Here is a 20,155-nt window from a genome sequence, read left to right as displayed (position 1 = left end):
GGCATTTGCCCGGTATGCCAGATTATCAGTCCAGCCCTGATGGCATGCATTATGTGTGTATGAATGTGTATTGTGATTCATTTTATTTCATTGATTCTGTTCATAGTAGTGACTTTTTATTAGATCTATCTATATTGTTATCATACTGCAGTTGATTTTTTTTTTCTTTTGAAAGAAGAAGGAAAGTGTATTATAGGGGTTCGTCCACAATCTGAATAATCACTTTTTAATTTCAGATTTTAGTCTTTCAGATCAAGCCTCTTGCACATACAAACTGAAAATGACCTGGTTCAATTTCTCACAGTTAATGCTGTGCTGAAATTTAATGAATTAAATAGTATTTGTAGAAAAGTTCAGTTCAGTTCAGTTTGGAAGCATTTTGAGTGGTTCCACAACTCACACAGCCCGTGATTGCAGATGGATGGAAGTTTTCAGTTTCTAACCACAGGCCAAATTTATGACAGGACTACAAGTGTTCACAGCCAAAGCTGAGCTGAGAGCTGATGGAGCTGTCAAAACAAAGAGAAATTAGCTTTTAGCGCTTTCTCACCACATCACATTAACTAAGCAGAGGGAAGTTTTTGCACAAGCAAGAAGCAGAGCCGTTAAGAAATATTCATGTCAGATACTGTAGGCCTCATACCATTTACAAAAATATGGTCTTATCTAAGCATAGATATGAAAGTGGTGCCGTTGGATGGTGATTAATGTGTGAACTGTTGACTTAGCTCTTATTGTCAGTGAAGAGTGCTCTGAGTCATCATGAGGTCCAGTTTCAGTCACAGTTATTGCTGGTCTGCTGAGCTAATATTGTAAACCATCATGACTCCATATAAATGTGTACTGAATAAATGCATTTTTCCATTTCTATTTGTGGTTGGATTAAACAAGAAATACAACATGTTAATTAGTGAGCTTTAGATTTTTTTAAAACAAGGTCTTATTTTAAGCATGAAGACAAAAGTAACCTTAACCTTAGTTAGGCTTTTTGTTGTTTAGGCCAGTGAAGCAGCAGACAGGAAAACCATCTCAGCTGATCTTAGTGATGTGAACATGAACCAACCCCTCCAGACACATTTTAAAGTATGTAAAAATACTTATTTTCTTTAACATGGTTACCACAAATAAAAAGTAAAAAAAAAAAAAAGTAAAAGAATTAAGAAAATCACATCTACTCTTTGTCCCTCATTGAGAAATCATGGATCTATAAATGCCCCGCCCACCACCGCTGCTCGTTAGGTCGACCGGTGAAGGAGCAGTGGCATCAAGATGGCTAGCATTAGAGCAAACACTGCAGAGATTCAGCCATAGCCTACATATGTGTGAGCCTCAGTCAGACATAGCCTCAGATGAGGAGTCTGTTCTTCACCAAAATAGGCGACTAGCAGACGTAACAGATTGATAAGGGTAGTTAGCATCTTTAATTTGTTTTTTTTGTTAGTCAGCTTGTCACTGGCAGTGGCTGACAGAGTGTAAGTGGTTGTGAAATGTACAATAATATCTGCTACAATATTACAGTGCATTCACATTGTTACGTTGTCAGTACACAGTAGATAGTGGAAGGAAAATCCAGAGTCCAGTTTCCATCCAAAAACTGCAGTCCACCATATTTGCTGTCAAAATTTCACTGCACTAATGGCAAACTCTCGCTCTCTGTACTAATAAATCGCTCTGTGATTGGCTTTCAAATTTGTGAAGTACCAAATCTAACTTGCCCTGGTACGTCTGTATCTCAGATTTTAGGAAGTTGTACAGATATCTCCCCCTACAGTACCAAAAGGAATGTGAAAACACCTTTCTAGTGACAAACTGCACAGATACAAGACAGTAATATCAAGGTCTGACATTTTAGGGGACATAAAAACAAGAAAAACACATTTTTGAGTGGCAGGGGATATTTAAAGGTTTGCTTTATGATGTTCCTTAACTGCAGGTCAAAGTTTGCCCATATTTTAATTTACCAATGCATCAGATGACATGGTATGCTCCTTAAGATGATGTAATGTGGTAAGTCTCCCTGTACTGCCCCCTGACACTCATGGTAATTTTTGGTTACAAAGACAAAATAAACTAAATTGGATCTGGAACTGAAGGATAAAGTGCCACACCTGGAAAAACAAGCACTATAGTAAATCATATGATACGTTGGGCTCAGTGGCCACAAACTGTCAAGCTCCATCGTCTTCACTAATCCACACAGAACAGCTTCATCAGGCCATTACTGAGCTTCAGAGTGGTGGCAGCTGTTTGCATGTGAATGGGTTGGATGGTTGCATTTTTGCATCATTCCATAAGGCCATAACGTGAGTTTTACACCCGACTCGAAAGAGAACAGCACAAATTGTAAATTACAACCTGCCTAAGAGGTTGGACTGTGACTTGGGGAAATTTTGGTTTGGAGTTTCCAGGATTAAACAAAGCCGGATTCAACAAACTAAAGAGTCACTTTTCCACACATGCTGGAATGGGTTTGTATGTGTGCAATTCAACAGATCTGAGATGTAACACTGATATTAACATTTGATACTTATTGTAAACATCATGTCCTTTAATTTTGATGCATTGCATGCATCTGTCCAAAGGTAGGTGGTTGCACCACTGCCATCCAAACTTCTTACTGTGTATCTGTGTGTAGCAGAGGCTAATCAGAGGCATGTCAATATGGGAAATGACAAAGACATTGTTAGCAATGTTCAGATTTCGGCCAAGATCAGACCTTTGACAGCATGTATGATTTTCCTAGCATACACACATGTGCATTACATACATGCGCTGTATTACTTCACACATACACATGTGGCTGCTACAAGTCGCACAGGAACGTGTCCAGCAGTATGGAACAATTCTGCTGAGGTGCTGGCAGCCCTCCTACACTAGCTTTTAAAAAACCCACCTCCAACATGTGCTTTGGCACCCAAGCAATACACACACATTTCAGCCTTGACAAGTGTAATAATGAAATGATATAGTTTTATTTCAATTTGCAGTCTTCTTGTCAATTTCTCTGGCCCTTGTAACAGTAGTTGTGGAGAAAAGATAACATTATTAAAAACATACAGAGCGCATAAGTACAAAATGGTGGAAGTGGCCAACATTTGCAAGCATAGGGTTATTCCATAAGGCATGGTATTTAACTCACCAAGTTTTATAGTTTTACCACAGTTTCTCAAGGCAGGGAGATGACAGCTACATCCATACTAGCTCAGGTTATTGCTACAGGAGAAGCTTTGGCAGTTGTTTCACTTTAAGACTGTGCGGACTATCCTATCGAGGTACTCAACTCTTCTGTCTTTATATCATTTTTCGTCTTCTTTCTAATGGCATTGTGAGCATCACAGTGCCATTAGAGAGGATCTTCCCTTGTTGCCAACTTATGTGACATATGTTGATTGAATTTTCTGCTGTCTCTTGCTGAGATACCTCAGGATTTGTTTTAAAACTGCAAACCAGGCTAAGTGAGATTCACAGAGAGTATCAGAAAAGCTTCATGGGATGATCAGAAAGTGGTATTTTCCAGTGTGGGCTGGTGAAATATTACTTCTGCGCACCAATAATTGACCATTGGAGACAGGGATAGCAGCCAAACAGAACTGTGCTTATACACATATGCAGCAGCTCCAGTAAAGTCAAACTGAATACACATTATAAAACAAGGAAGAACATATCCATCCCATCCATCTTCAACTGCTTATCTGGGGTCAGGTCTCGGGGGGGAAAAACATATTTGGGAAAATATTATTATTGTTCCTTTTTATGTCATCCTCTGGAGGGGTGTGTCAGTGTACGCATTTAATTGACCTTGAGCTGGCTAGCTGAGCCCTGATAGTTGCCCACTATGACCTAAACCAAGGACACACCCGAAGGCATCAGTAGGCTCATCTTTGGTAACCTTGTTCGCTTATCTGCTTGTACTGTAAGAAGTTAAGCAGTGAAGAGAACAAGGCAATGTCTGTATTTATAGCATGACAGTCGGGATTTATCCAACCTGCCATATTTCTTAATTCTGTTCACCTCTATTAGTTTTGACATATTGCAAAAATGTTGATGATAATGCAAACAAACTAAAGACCTGTAGCAAGATAACCTCCCTCCAACATATTATACCATCACGCAAACATAACCTTAGTTAATCAGACTTTGAAAACTACATTCTAGGATTCTTTTAATTGGCTAATTTCCAAAGTCTGTACAGTTCACTTAATCTCTATAAATAGATCAGAATCTGTAGGCAAGGGACAAGAGTTTGATTCATCAGAAACATTCTCGTTTCCGTTTGTTGTCCATTTGTAATCCGAGTAGTATTGACCAATCATGTTTGAACAGGCTTTGGTTGCTTGCAGGTAAACAGTCCTTGTGTAGTGCAAACAAGGCTTCTTTGTTTGCCAAATGCTATTTCTGAACCTATCGGTTATTATCTGATGACAATTTAGCTTTTTATCAATATTTGAACCCTAGAGATTAGTTGTTTTTTTTAAATATGCATTCACATTGTCGTCAGGCATTAGTAGATGGGAGACTGCTAATTGGACAGTAAACAATGACTTGCTTATGGGAGAAGAAGTGTTGATGTGTCACTACCATTATCTGGATATCTGCTGGCTACACTGGAAGCCCTGAAACATTGCCCGTGGCCCCCAGAGGCTAACTTACTGGAGAGAGAAACAGTACAACGATAATGTAATGTCTTTAAAATAAAACTCAAAACTACACAGTCAAACCCACAGCCAGTGTTCCTTATAAGATAACATTGTCCCAGCTAAGCAGCAAATTAAGAGTAGTGCCAGCTCAGCAGTCCCGTTGGTCAGGTGGCCCTCGCCTACATGTTGTGGCGGTTTGTCAAGAGTCTCCCAAGCCCTGTAGCTTACAAGTCATGAGCAGACTGTGTTTTATTAGCTGTGTTTCTGAAGAGAGAGGACTACACCAGCCTCTAAAACTTGAAAATAAAATTTAAATCTAAACTTGAGTGACAGCAGGTCAGTTGACGAAACTTTGAATAGACATCCACAGCGTTCACGGACCCTGACTGGATCCTCACCAACCTGACTGAAGCCAAACATCTCCGAGGTGAGGCAAGACAGTGACAGAGACTGCCTGGAAGGCTTTTAGGCTGACTGCCGCTAGCCCAACCAAAAACCTAAATTAATATGTTTGCAATGATTTCATGGTTGTTTCTTAGAGACACAATGGAACAAAGTGGATTTTTTTCCTCAAGAGCCAAATTCAACCACCTTGCTCTCCAGTCATGGAAAGTTATGGCAGCTTGAATAAGAAATGATCCCTGTAGGTCACAGACAATTCAGTCAGGTAGTCCTAGATGAGTAGACGGTTATTCAAAACACATATTTAGCTTGATTATTTTCCATGTTTACACAGTGAATGGTAATACTGCTGGGGATTTATGTTGGCTATTAGTTGATACATTCATTTATTATACTAAGGGATACTGCAGGAAAACTTGAGTTACCATCCACTGTGCCCTTAAGCTTCTTTGCTTTCACTGGCTCTAAAACCGCCTCGGACATGAGCTCTATATTGTTATACAGAGTCCTCAAAGTGCAGGGTGGAATTAATCCCAAATGTCTGCCATGTTCCTCATGAGGTCAGTGTAATTCCAAACCATTTCTCTCCTCCCCACGTCACCAATGCTTCTCCCATTCAACACAGGCATATTCTGAGCCTCTCTCATAGTCCACCAAGGAGTAAAAATGGGGTAAAGAAATACACCAGCAAAAGTCTTGCAGTTAGTTAATAATCAGGAAACAAATTCTCTCTGGACTTGAGTTATGTTGAATAAGTTTTTTTTATTCATGCTTTAAAGCAGGTCATCACGGTTCAACAATCATGTGTAGATAAATGATCCAAAAGGCCAGGCTATTTTCTACTTGCTCTGGATGCTTATCAATCCAAATGAAATAGTTTCTCTCTCACACACACACGTGCAGTGGAAGCACTGTGTGTGGGCCTGAGTGGGGTGAGATTCAGTTTAAAAGCCCCTAATCTGCAAGGCTGGAACACTTCATCATCCAGCATGTGCCACTCCAGAGGTGGCCGAGGCAGCTTCGGCTGATGCCTTTCATTAGGCCTTTATAACCTCCTACAGCTCACCCTCTGGGAAAGACCAGCCTTTCAAAACCTAATCATGGCTGTGAATCCAAGCACTTTACTTCTGACATGGTATTACCCTGACACAGATATATTATCGCACTTTAGATACTATTATAATCATGGTGATACGGGTTGATGTTGATAACAATGTGGTAATTTTGTGCCAACAACAATATTAGGCTTCATCATTTGTTGTCTGGCAAGGCTCAATAAGCATTTGCAAGGGTTAGGAGCAGGGGTTTTACTTAGCATGGTGAATGTCCGGTGAAGGGCAGGAAGGGTTTGAGATTGTAGCAAAACATGCAATCTTCCGAAAAGATGGCGGCTATTCTGAGAATGCTGTCAAATTTATGTCCACTAGTCAAACATTTTTTTGTAGAAATTTTAGGTGACAAATCAGCCTTACAGTTGGTAGGTCATGCCTAATTTCAGACCTACAACTCCCAGATTTAATAAAGAAAGAAGCTGGCAAAACCCTACTTGATTTTCATTTAATAAAATGTATATTTATATTAATTTCTCAAATAAAATCCTGTGAAATCCCAAAACACAACACAAGAAAAACCCTACAAGTATTGCCTGTGTATTCACAGCCTGGTACTGTATTAATATTGCTATGTGCCATAAAGATCTATTGTTGTTCAAAAACTATTAAAAGCATATCTATGAGCCACACCGTCTATTCAACATACACGAACCTGCTGCTGTAAATAGTCACTGACTGGGTGGGCAATGTCAGAGAGCAGAGCTTGCCTCTCCCTCATTACCACCAGTGAGGTACCACTGAACAAGGCACTTAATGAAATGCAACAAATACACTATTTACTGTTAAGAAACATGTTTCTGTTTTAGTTTTAGATGGACTAAAGCAATGTTGATTTGGTCTTGGGATTTGTTGACGGCTTTCTGTGGATGCCTTGTAGACTAATCGTGTGGTGAAAACTGAGCTAGTGAAATTTTGATTGGCTGTGTAAGGCTAAATAAAAAGCTCATCTACAGCCAATTTACAAGGCCTGGATTTATCAGCACAGGATTCTGCCAAGGATACTGTGGCCCCTGCTTCTCTACGAGTTTCCAATCTCCACCATCTCAGACCTGGAAAAGAGAGTCAGTCGCTATTTGAGGAGATGGTTGGGTCTTCCGAGGAGTTTGAGCAGCATTGCTCTTTATGGAAATACCTGCAAACTGACTCTTCCCCTGAAATCTATCGAGGAGGAGTTTATAGTTTTGCGCGCAAGGGAGGTGATGCAATTCCGGGAATCATTGGACCCCAAAGTCTCTGGAGCAGGGGTAGAGGTCAAGAGAGGCAGGAAGTGGAGAGCAGAGGCAGCGATGGAAGAAGCAGAGTCAAGATTACACCATGGAGTTCTTGTGGGAGCAGTCACCAAAGGAAGGGCTGGGTTAGGAACCATTGCACCACTGCGTTATGACAAAGCTTGGGGAAAGGAGCGGAAGCAATTAGTCCAGAATGAAGTGAGAGCCGCCGTTGAGGAGGAGAGGTCCAGCAGAGCAGTGGGGATGAGACAACAAGGTGCCTGGACAAGATGGGAAAAGGTTACGGAGAGGAAGATCTCATGGGCTGACCTCTGGCAGGCACAACCACACCGCATCAAGTTCTAGGTCCATGCTGTCTATGATGTCCTTCCCAGTCCGTCCAATCTGCACTGCTTGGGCTTGGTCGATACTCCAGCTTGTTCCCTGTGCCAGAGAAGGGGGACCCTCGAGCACATCTTGAGTTGCTGCCCTAAGGCTCTGCGGGAAGGCCGATACCGCTGGCGTCATGATCAGGTGCTCAAGACCATCTCTGAGAGCATCTATAGTGCCATTGCCAGCTGCCGGAGGTCAAAATCAAAGAAGCACACCATCAGCTTCATCAGAGGCGGAGAGAAGCCAACAACAACAACAACAACAACAACAACATCTAAATCAACATCAGGACTTTTCAACACTGCACAGGACTGCCAATTGACTGTAGACTTAGGCAAGCAACTCAAGTTTCCACCGCATGTCACCAAAACAAACTTTAGACCTGACATCATCCTGGTGTCGGAGACAGCAAAGAACATAGTCATGCTGGAGCTCACTGTGAGCAGATGGAGGAGGCCTTTGAGTGAAAGAAGGAACGATACGAGGGACTAGTCAGCAACTGCCAAAGGAAAGGCTGGAAGGCAAGGTGCTTACCAGTGGAGGTTGGGTGCAGAGGCTTTGCAGGAAAGTCTCTCTGTATGGCTGTTACGGCACTTGGGATCTCAGGGGAGAAGAGAAGAAGAGCCATCTCTAACAGCATAGAGGCTGCAGAGCAAGCCTCCAGGTGGCTCTGGATCAAGAGAGGGGATCCGTGGGAGATTGCTACTAGGACACAAGCTGTGGCTTGATCAACTTCAGCTGGTAAGTAAGACCCATGGCCGATATACAGAGGAAAATAAAGCATCTGGTCTTTACTCTACCAAATATCTAGGGAGATTAAGAATGTCTATGTCTTACTTTCCAGCTTCTGACAGACAGCTGTAGTAGTTGATGACCCTTGACCCTTAGCCAGGAATCCATTAATGCAGTGCTACCAATGATCATCCATCTCCATCAGCAAGATGGATTGGGTCATGTCACTTACTTCGAGAGCTCCTTGAACGGTCAAACTCTTTTAAAAAGGGCCTATTACAAGTTTATTTAGACTCCATGCCAGTGCACCACAGAGGGCATGGTGACACTGGAAATGATTGAAGTAAACCTAATTACTTTCATGCAATACTTGAGATAATTTTTCTGCTACAAAACATTATCATTTATCACAACCGAGTACTTTCGGCTGTCAAACAAAGTACACTACTGACATCTATGGTGAAACAGAAGCAACTTTGTGTGATGAAGACAGACCAACTTTCTCTGCTAAACACTGTGTCCGCTCATGAGCTTAGAAACCATTAAAACTAAGCATGTCCACTAATGTTCTGAGGATGTGAATGTGTTCCTTTTTTCAGCTCTCCTTCCTACCTCTGCCCCAACTCAAGATCAGCGAATCAGCAGTGTTTTGACACTTAATGGCACTTGACCTTTGGCCTTTGGTATAGAGCCTGGTGTTGGTGTGTTTAGTCTCCATGAGGCAGATTAGCGGGTAAAGTCAGGCAAAACAAGGAGAGGCTGCTGCTTCCACACAGAAAGTCTTTATACCTGAGAGCCAATGATTAGAGACCTAATGCTGCTATGGTGGTCTGACTAAGACTACGCATGGACACACACACACACGCACAGTGGCATTGGTAATCCCTTAAAGGCATTCTAGAGGATGCTGGTGAGTAAAATACCCTGTGCATTGGTTTTAGATAGAACAATACTTTACACTTCAGATACACCCAAAGATTAGAGGCATGACCTGATCCCCAAAGATCATTTAAAACAAGACTAAGAGTCTACAGCCATGTTAGCACTTCTGTGAGGGTGTACTTAGTCACAGTGGTTTGCTAAATGCTAATAGGCTGGTACGATGTTTATCTTAGTTTAGCATGTCAGCATGCCAACATTCGCTAATTAGCACTGAACACAAAGTACAGCTGAGGCTGATGTGAATGCCACTAGACAAACTATTGGACAAATTGAAATTTTTACCTGGTTTACTAATGTTATTACAATTCATGCTGTCTGTACCAAATGTCATGGCAATCGATCCATCAATATACTCAAACTCACAAAATGGAAACCAAAAGTCACACAATTTTGTGCCAGTCCATCTAGTAGGTGCTTAGAGATTTCACTGGATAAGTGAAATCTTTGAACTGCTGGTGGAGCTAGATGAAAAGTCAGGAGATCACCAAAGTCATTAGGATTCATCATCTGGGCACTACTGATATCTGTACCAAACTTCATAGTATTCCATCCATTAGTTGTCGTGGCATTTTTATAAATAGGGACCACGGATGTCTGTAAATTCCAATAGTTGTTGAGATATTTCGGTTTGAACCAAAGAGGTAGACAGACCGACTGAAACTGCCATCCCTAGAGCCATGTCACTAGCAAGGCTAAAAACAGAAACAATATACAGATGCAATTAATGGAGACTCATATTTATTATGGTCTCAACTAGTTCCATTTTCACAGACATGGTTAGCAGAGAGAAATAGGATGGCTGAAAACCTAAATCCGTCAGAGACGGTCAGCTATGTCCCCGGTGTATTCTCCTAACTGATCCCATGATGCACATTTCTTAGAGGCCTAACTCCCAACCCTGGGGGCTCTGGCAGCACGTTCTGGCCCAGTGTGCCGTGAGACTGAGGGAGTGTATAAAATGACTCCTCCAGCCAGCTCTGTGCGAGAGGAAGGGAAGCATGCTAGGAATAGTTTCCACATTGTTCTTGCAGGGATGGGGAAACAGGGAGCTGTTGGGTAACAAAGTTATGTGCGTGGGATAATTTGGGTTTCCAAGTATTTTATATGTACCCAAGGTAAGCATTTATGATAGAACTGCTTGGACAAAATTCAGAAAACTGGGGTTTCACAGCTAATCAAAAACATTCAAGGTGGTAAAATAAATGAAACTATCATTGAATAAAGTGTTTGGAAAAGTCTAGCACTGCTGAAGAGTAGATGCAGATAGGGGACAATACTCGGACTGTACTTGCATTGTGCTAAAACATGCCCATTGTTACAATTATGCTTATTTGCTAAAATGCCAGCTAATGGCCATCACATCAAGTGAAACGCATGCAGTTAACAAACAATAGCTAATCACTGTTGGTTGCCATGTGGATTATTCACTTATATGTATCCTATCAGATCCTTAAAGGAGTCAGTGATTAGAGCTAACAGCAATAGGTGAGCTCAAGAGCCTGTGAAGGACAGGTGACTATGGTGGTCTTTCCCCTATCACTCATATTAGAGTGAAATCACACCCAAGACTTGTAACCACCTGATTAAGGGTAAATGCGGGAAGGCAGGGCCAAGAAAAACAGGGAGTGGCCCTGAATGCAGCACTAAGGATAAGAGCATGATCAATTCAATATATTAGTAACTGCTTAGGGAGTGTTGCTGTCAGATAATTGACTTGGACCTGATGAACCTATTTGAATGAAAACAGATAGGCTACTAGCAGAAAGGCGAGATCGAGAGTGAGATTGAGAGTGAGAGAGAGAGAGAATGTTTACAGTAGACGAGGAAAGGAAACCAATGAACGTCTGTCTGCTAGGAGCAGAGCCAGATCCACTCAAGGTGAACCCTGAGCTGATTTCAACAGCTTACAGCGGTTTGCCTCGAACTGGGCTGTCCAACCAAACTCCAGCTGAAAGCGCTACCGCAACTTCCAAATTTTATAACATCAAACACCAATTCCAACATAACATACACATGCTGAGTCTGTGAGCTTTTGGTTTCAATGCAATACATCAATTAATTGAATAATTTGCTGCAGCTTTAGCAGATATGCTTGAAGCCCTGCAGGGTTTTAATGCTTTTCTGAGCAAATTTAAATGGAGCTTCAGGTGAATGTAATGTCACACTGTTCATTTTATGGCCAAATCAGCCACCTGATTGATGAGTTGTGCTCTCTAGCAAAGCTTTAATTACTGTAGTGGACGAGTCGAATTGAACGCATTTACAGACATTGGAAGCACAGATGTTTGGGTAACAGGTTGATCATGATCAGCAATCTACCCACTCCAACAGTTTAAAGTAGTCCATGCCTCAAAACTCTACTTTTTGACAGATGTGAGAGGGAAAAAAGGTTTTTGTACCACCTCAACAGTCATAAAGTAAAAGTTCTGTGCAGTAATTATATGCAGAGTGTAGCCAGCCCAGCTAGCAAGAAATCAGTGGCACATCGTAGGCAGATGCTGTGCTTTAACGGTTCCTGTTCAGCCCGTCAGCATGCCACTCAGAATGCAGACATGAGGATTTAATGGAGGTAAATTAAAGAAAAATGATTTAAATTTGGCTTGTGTTGATAACAGCACAGCCCAGTAAAGCCATCCATTAAAACTGGATACAATTTGTTTGGAGACCTTTACTTCAATGGCATTTCAATTCGTATCATGTTACAAGTTCTCGCATTCCCATTTCCAGGCAAAAGAAGTTAAAAACTAATTTATTCTGTGCATCCCAGTAGTCAGGTGTCCATCCAAACACAGTGCACATTTTAACTGAATTTCTAGAAAATTGCAAATGAATGTGAATGAGCATTTCAATCCAATACTAAATGTAGGGAGTTAGGTGCATTGAGATAAACAGTTGGTGGCAATTTCTCCAGTTGGGTGCCATTACACCACCGCAATGAAATGGCAGAATGAAAAGGCCAAACCTCAAACACTGGAAAACATTGTAGAAAACATGGAATTTGGAAATATGACATGTGTATGTTTACAGTCTCCTTATCGCTCTGCTCAGATCAGAGTTTTTTGTCTGCAGCTGTTTTTCGCCTCTTCAGTGAACGTTTAAGTCACATGCTTCAGGGTTTATGCGCCGAATCTGTTTCCATTGCACTTTGTTGCATTTTGCTTTTATCTATACACCAACTTCTCACCTCAGCATAGCATGAAAACTTTTTTAAAGATTTTTTTGTCCCACATTTTCGCCGTTTTTCCACTTCCAGTGTTGTTGCGTGGGTTTAAAAGTGAGATGCCACTATATTAATGGCAGCTTACTCCTGCCCTAAACTCACATTCATCTATATATTCTCAGCAGACAAATATTTATATGTTATTGGTGCAAACCTGTGACCAGGCAGTTCTTTCCAGAGTGCTCTATGTAAGAAAAGGCAGCCTGCAGCAGTGGAATATTGATACCACACAGCCAGCAGTAGAAGAAAATGCTGCCAGATACCAAGTGCCACAACAAAAACAACACAGCCAATACCATAAAACACTTAATAATTGAGTAGGGGAAGATTGCTGAGTGGGAACAGAGAAAGAATACAGTATTATTTTACACACTTCCTTTTGGCCTACTGCCTGTTCACAGCAGTGAGAAATAAGCTAAAGAAAATTTTAATGCAAAGCAGGTTTATTTTTTAAACTGCAACTTGGAAATTTACTTTACTTACTTCTTTTCTAATATAATTCAAGATAGTTCAGTGTTGTGAGTGTCTCACCTCGGTCTTCTAAAGATCAGGCCATACTGCTGACAGGCAAGGCCCACAGTGGGGGTGTAAATGATGGGCATAAATCTTTCGATGTCTGACGTTAGCACCCGATAGAATAGCTTCTCATTGCGGTCCTGGAGCCCCATCAGAAACACGTATCTGGGAGTGACAGGGTGGAGCAGGGAGGAAAACACAGAATGTTAATCTTTAACATCTTTAGGACTCATACCTGCTGAACTGAGGAGGGGGTTATTAAAGGCAGATGTTCAATCCCGTATGTTTGTGAGTGAGATGCACCAGGCAAGGTTGGAGGACCTGCAAGGAAAGACCTGGGTGAGAATATGTCAGACAAAAAAAAGAGAAGCTAAGGTTAAGAGTTTTAGTAGTTTTAGGGCATGTCCATATGAATGCTATATTACATGGATACGAAAACTGTAAAACTCAGTGAAAGCAAAAGCAGTGAGGTTACAAAATAACGAGAAAGGAGGAAAGAGAAGAAAAGAACTCGGTTCGCTGATACAATAATTACTTGCAAAGATTTGTTTTATTATGTTCCAAATGATTGGAAAAATACACAGAATAAAAATCAGCCAGCCTACACAAGCTCTTTGTTCTGAGTGTAGATTGACCGGGAACTGAAGGTTTGCATATGACCCAAATTAAGCAGAGCTCGCCAGAAAGGGCTCTATTCCTAATCAGAGAAGTTTCCATAGAGCCAAGAGTACAAGGTGGCTCTTGTTGAGGGGAAAAAAGCATGCACGGCCCTCTCTGCTATAGGTTAGGCTACAGCAGCTGCACAATACATGGGAGTGACAGTTGCTCTTGAAAAGAACTATTTTCATATTGGTGAACCAAATTAGCCTGTGCCACATGCAATTGATCACATGTAGACTGAAGTATATACTGTATGTTGCTGTTTCTAACTGTTAAAGCATAAAATATCTGTTTGGGTTTTTTTTATATATGAAAGTTAATTTTCTTACTTTTGAATGAGTTTCTCAAAAAAAATTTTTTACCTAAGGTCCACTTACTAGCTTTTTCCAGAGCTTTCAACCACATGTCAAACTCCTCGGCTAATACAGTTTGAGTTGTGAAAATTTAGCAATTTTTATTTTTATTTTATGTTCTGTTCAACAACTCAACTTAACAGCTGAGTCTCATTTGAAATACTACATTATAAAGGTTTAACACATTTTTTAGCACTCAGAGGCCAGTGACACAAGAGAATCATTCCCACTTCATGGTTGCTTGTCTGACTGCAGCAACGTGATGTCAGCCTGATGTCAGTCACAACTAGCATGACTTTTGATGACTTCACTCCTCACGGTCAATCAGCTCCTCTGACTCAAACAAATCCCCACATCAAATCCTAACATATTACTGCAGCGCGCTGTTGTTTGATTATGCTGGCAAACATTAAGGAAGGTTTCTTGCTCCATTCTTAACCTTAAAAGGCGTGAGCACTACCCACACCCAGGAAAGAGGAATATTTACAGTACACACTGCTTTATAAAGCAGGATCCATGCTGACGTACTAAGTGCAGTGTTTCCTTTAAAGTCAGCCTACTGAGGCAGCCAGAACATAATCTATCTCTATCTTAATCTGTCTTAGCATGAGCGACCAACTGGCTCATATTAAGCTCGTTACTGCTCTCTAACAACCTCATTGGATGTGAGGTTTCCCTTTAGCTGTACTATTTTATATACTGCAGTATTGCAGTTGGCAAAGCCATTGAACATCCATTTCCTCTGTTGACGACACAATCACAGCAGGTACTTGTGTCACTCCATCATCTCAGATCATAACCAAATGTGCTTGCAGTGCAGTTTTCTTTGTCATAATGTGTCACAATAATTCCAAAAATATGACAAATTCCACCCCCCCCAAAAAAAATGCAGGAGTCTAGATATCTGATTAAAATAGAACGGTAAGTAGTGAGAGTTTAGATTTACGGTCATAAATATTAAATAAAAGACAGCATACCAAAGTTGGGGAACAGACTGTAAGTAAACATTTTGAGCAATGGCAGACAAATAGCAATCCTTAATCCACAGGACCAAAGCTGGAACGCACTCAAGGCCCAGACAGACTGACAGTGACATTGACAGGGGGCATGGGAATGGCAATGATAAGCTCATAAGTACTGTTTTTAGATGTTGACCCTGTGATGTTGCTATGGTGGAAAAAGAGGTTGCTTTTAAGAAGCTGTCTCGTTCCTGTTGACCCAAAATCATGTCTCACAAGCAACTCACTCATCTTTGACATTAGGAGGGACAGCTGATGGAATGGTTGACTGAGAAATGGTGACTGGAATAAGAGGCAATATCACAGACAGACAATATTCTGCACTCGCTGTATAATTCAAAACAGTAAAAACAGCCTATGACTGCCTGACCTTGTTGATCAAAGAGCCCAGACTGAAACGTTAGCATGAGGCAGATTCATTACATAACGCTAACAGCTTACAGCGTCTAATGAAGCATGCAAAGTTGAACTGATGTTTTCATTTGGTCACTGTGGAGGTTATGAAAACACTCCTAAAGGAGAACAGGGAGGAGACGGAGAAAGGGGCAGAAAAGAAGAAGAGTGTGGAGATTTGTTCCGTAAAATATATGGTGTTAGGAGACGGATGTAGATCTCCGAGGGCTGATCGCTAATCTGCCTTCTCGTATTTTGAAGGCTTCCAGATGTAGGATCTCTGTGTGCACACAGGCAGGGGAATCTGTCAAAATTTAACTCTACTGATCTGAGGCTGATGGAAAAAGATGAAGAAAAGATACTACGCCATGGAGTTAGTAGAGGTTTCGGTCTGTGTTTGTATTTCAGCCTTACCTGTCCAAGTCGTCCCTCTTCATGTCGTAGTTCTTGAGCACCCGGAGATACTGGACATCCTGGCTGATGAAGCAGGGAGGCAGCAGTCCATGGGTCCCCAGCTGGAGACGCTCCTCCAGGGAGAAAGCCATGCCCTGAAACACAGTCAAACCAACTCCATTATTCTGCACCATTCTAACATATACAGCAACAACTAAGAGTGGGTAAAGACCAAGATCAACTATATGAGTTTTAGTATCTATCTCCATGCATGACTAAACTTTGTAGTTTGACTATAGAAAGGGCGATTAATGGAATGTTTCGACTTTTTAGAAAATGTGTGTTTTAGATAGGCGAGACAATCCATACCACTCTTAGATCTGTCCGCTTAATATGAAGTTACTAAATTTCAAGAAAAATGCAAAAAAACAAAAGAGGTTTTGGCACACATGGGCATTAGTGTTTCCCTTCCTGGCCCCTTCTATTTGGTCTTGCTCCGCCCATAGACTTAACATTGCAATGATGTCAGGTACATAAAAAAAACGCAGTTCTAGCCTCTGGAAATAATTTTACAAATATAACAAATGAAATCATAAAGATTCATAATTCACCTTATTTGCAGTTCGAGGTGTCCTGGCAACAGTTTTACAGACTTCTCGCAGGGGTTTTAGTTGAGGTACTGCCACAGGAACAAATTGGTGGTGTCATATCCAACAATAATTATTATTATTAATAATATTATTTATTATAATAATAATAATAAGTGAGCTTAAGAAGTTCTGGCAGGAAGATTTTTTTCACCATCAGACAGAGCCAGGCTAGCGGTTTCCCCCTTTTTCCAGTCTTTATGCTAAGCTAAGCTAACCATCATCTATGTAATAGACAGAGTGGTATCAATAACCTCAGCTAACTCTCAGCAACAAAGCGAATAAGCCTATTTCCAATAAAAAAGCATGAAGATATTATCTGCTGATATGAGCTAGTTGCAAATCTGTATCTGGGTTTATAACAGCCGATAAATGACAATTCAAAGAAGAAATGGAGAGACGGAAGATGGATTCTTCAGTCATGTTATGAGTGTTGCCATTGCATAGTTTGTCCACCAGAGGGGTGAAAAGTATATTGGCCAATCTATCAGAATATCAGGTTTTAAAATCCTCAAATACCAAAATCTATCAGTCCAGAATTGTAGACCTTTAGACCTGGACTATTCATGGTAGATGTCTGTGTACTTTGCACCAAGAAATAGATTGTTTCAACCATATGGTAAACAATATTTAATTTCCTGCTTGTAAAGAAATCCTTATCTGGAAGCCCAGCTCTGCAGTGTTCTGAAAACTCTGTTTCAACTTTGAACAATTGGATATATGGGAAAATATTTACCAATCCTTTCTTTTCAAACATTCCTGAGCGATGAAAGAAGCGGCATGTCAAATGTGTCTGTTCAGACAGAGTGTTTGCTCTCAGAGGGGCTCCCTCTCAGCCAGTCTGTCTTCAGAGAGGCCACTGCTAGCTCACATTCTAGTATGATGTCCCAGACTAATAACCTTATTCACTTGACCTTTACTTTGGCTTTCATCTTACTCATCCCTGACCTCTGAACGGGAATATTGAAAAACATGCACATGTTTAGTTTCAAGGTTGTAACCCTGAAGAGTCTGAGCTCTGACCTGTGAGGTTACAGAGGAGACAATGATCTGCTTCTCTCAATATACCCCAGAACAAGCATTGAGTCCATATTGATAATGGGAACAACATTCGCTACTAGTCTATGCAAGCGAGGCATGATATGGTAGGCATTTTCATTTTCTCTCATTCATAAAAGGCCAGCGACCCGGTGAATCCTCAGCCTCAAAATGCCAGCTACTGTTGCTGACTGGTGAGACCAAAGCAAGGCTACGCTGCAAACGTCTCTGATTCAGATCACATCCACTGATGCTTGGCCCGGCTACCACAAGTTCCAGCCTTTCCAAGCCACCAGCACTTTCTGTGTATCTGCTTGTGTTAAAACAGTTCTGAGGTTGTAAAAAATTTGCTTGATCACACGAGACGCAGTGCTAGAGGGAAGTAGAAAAGCATACGACACAGGGTAAGGCATTTGGAATAAAATTTGGTGGTCTTGACGCCAGAGGAACCATCGGTGATGACCACAGACCACAATCTTAACAGTCCTACATACTGTTAAATAAAAAAGCAGACTGCTTTCAAACTGTTGATTTCATCTCAATGATTCTTAAAAGGTAATTAAGCTGAAAATGAAGGAATGAGGGAGGGTAACAAGCAAACAAGCTTCCAAGAACATCTAAAGAAATGGGTTTTGTGGACCATTAGCAAAGACTAGACTATCCCTTGACTCTAGAAGCTCTCAGGAATTACTGTATGTCATTACATAAGAACATGTAAACATAGATTCATACAAACAATGTTAGTTGTTTAGTTGACAGTACTAAATCATCTGAGCATTACTGAAAAAAAGGGCATTGGTTATTTTAGAAGCTAAAATACGCGTCCCCATCCGTCCGCCGTTCGCAGAGGCTCGATGCAGTCTGTACTTAACGGACCTCAAAAAGACAGAAGCAGCTCTGAATTACAACCTTCCCCAATTATCAAAAAAGATTTTCTATTTTTCAGAGAGCCAGCTGTTCACTTCAGACACTGTGTGTTTGGAACAGCAGCTGGCCCATGATGCACCACTGCTCCGCTTGGTCTGCTGTCTGCCACAGCTAGCCACGAGGGATATATGGGAGAAAAGAGTCTTAAAATACATGAGGCAAACTGAGCTTAATATGAGGCTGTAAAATGAGATTCATTCCTCACACACACACTCACACTGCTCTTTCATTAGCCGAGATACACTTACTGGATTCGTACATTCTCTTCTTGTACTCTTTCTGGGAGAGAATTGGCTGTTCCTGATACAACTCACACTGAAAGGCTGAAAAAAGTGCCAAAAAAAAAAAAAGACACACATATGCACCCACACAAACAGGCATGCACTAGTCTATCATTAGTAAACACAGACTTTCTCTTCTGTTGAGAGAGTTGAAGAAAAAGTAATAATACGACAGTGTAGAAATAGTTCATAACAAGTCCAGCATTCAGTATTATCTGAAGCAAAATGTATCTAAAGTATAAAAAGTGAAAGTATTCCTTGTGAGCTGCTGTTAAGTTTTATACTATTATATGACTGTGGCTATGTTAATGCTGATGCATTTTACTGTTTGAGCTGTAATCTAATTGATATTTTGTATTAAATCTGTGAAAATGCTCATCTTTTATTCATCATATGTCCTGTATATAAAATAAATGCAATGCAAAGTAACTATAGCTGTGGAATAAATGCAGTGGAGTAAAAGTACAGTTGTTCACTCGGACATCTAAGCATAAAGTAGAATCAAATGGAAACAATAGTACAAGTAACTCAAAATAATACTTAAATAAAGTACTTTTGTTACCTTGCACCACAAGACACTACTCACGAAAGATTAAACTTCTTAACAAATGTGTGCACACACACACACCCCCACACACACTATAATTAGCAGACACACACATTCATTCTCACACATCCCATTTCTACTTATTTCCTACCACAATGACAATTTAAAATTAATTTTCAAGAGAAACTTTTACAAACTGCAATGTCCTGAAATTTACGTGTTTCTCTCTTTGTCTCAAAGGTGAGTTTTTTAATGTTCAGAGGTTTTATTTTTTCTTGTATGGACAGTTTTGAGGGATTGTATTCAATTTGTATTGCATTTGTGTGTATTGTGCAAAAATCCAGTAGGTGCTGTGTCAGACAGTTGTGTCGGAAATGTGTCTGTATCTATCAATCAATCAATTTACTTTATGGCAGGTGGTCTAAAGAAGAAAAAGACAGAAGGAAAAAAAAAAAACACCACATAAGACAGAAATTTAAAATGATTGTTTTCTGTATAGATATCACTGCCAACGTGAATGAAAAGTGCCATGAAAGCGTTCTATGCCTCATTAAGAGTAATTACCCACACTGCTCTATGGCCCTCAAAGGCTGCCAGTGTCCCATGTGAAACAGATACCATCCAGGAGTTGGGCCCAAAATGACCAATTAACATCCCGCCTCAAAGGAGCAAGCAGCTTGGCCGTCCAGAGGGGGAAAGTCCAGCCTGTAGTGCGAATTTATGATTGAAGATACG

At 40.8% G+C, this 20,155-nt stretch overlaps 1 protein-coding gene across 1 annotated transcript in view; it reads right to left on the bottom strand.

Annotated features, from left to right (window-relative positions):
* me1 (malic enzyme 1, NADP(+)-dependent, cytosolic) overlaps positions 1 to 20,155 on the bottom strand; it is an 88,585-nt gene that overhangs the window by 29,112 nt on the left and 39,318 nt on the right. The window contains exons 2-3 of the mRNA XM_046045109.1: positions 16,002 to 16,135; positions 13,178 to 13,327 (exon numbers count right to left, since the gene is read on the bottom strand). Coding sequence (XP_045901065.1) covers positions 13,178 to 13,327; positions 16,002 to 16,135 — 284 coding nt within the window. The remainder of the gene's footprint in view (positions 1 to 13,177; positions 13,328 to 16,001; positions 16,136 to 20,155) is intronic.

This window comes from Micropterus dolomieu, linkage group LG03 (assembly GCF_021292245.1).
Source record: "Micropterus dolomieu isolate WLL.071019.BEF.003 ecotype Adirondacks linkage group LG03, ASM2129224v1, whole genome shotgun sequence".
Taxonomy (NCBI): Eukaryota; Metazoa; Chordata; class Actinopteri; order Centrarchiformes; family Centrarchidae; genus Micropterus; species Micropterus dolomieu.
This window is presented reverse-complemented; position numbering and strand designations above follow the sequence as displayed.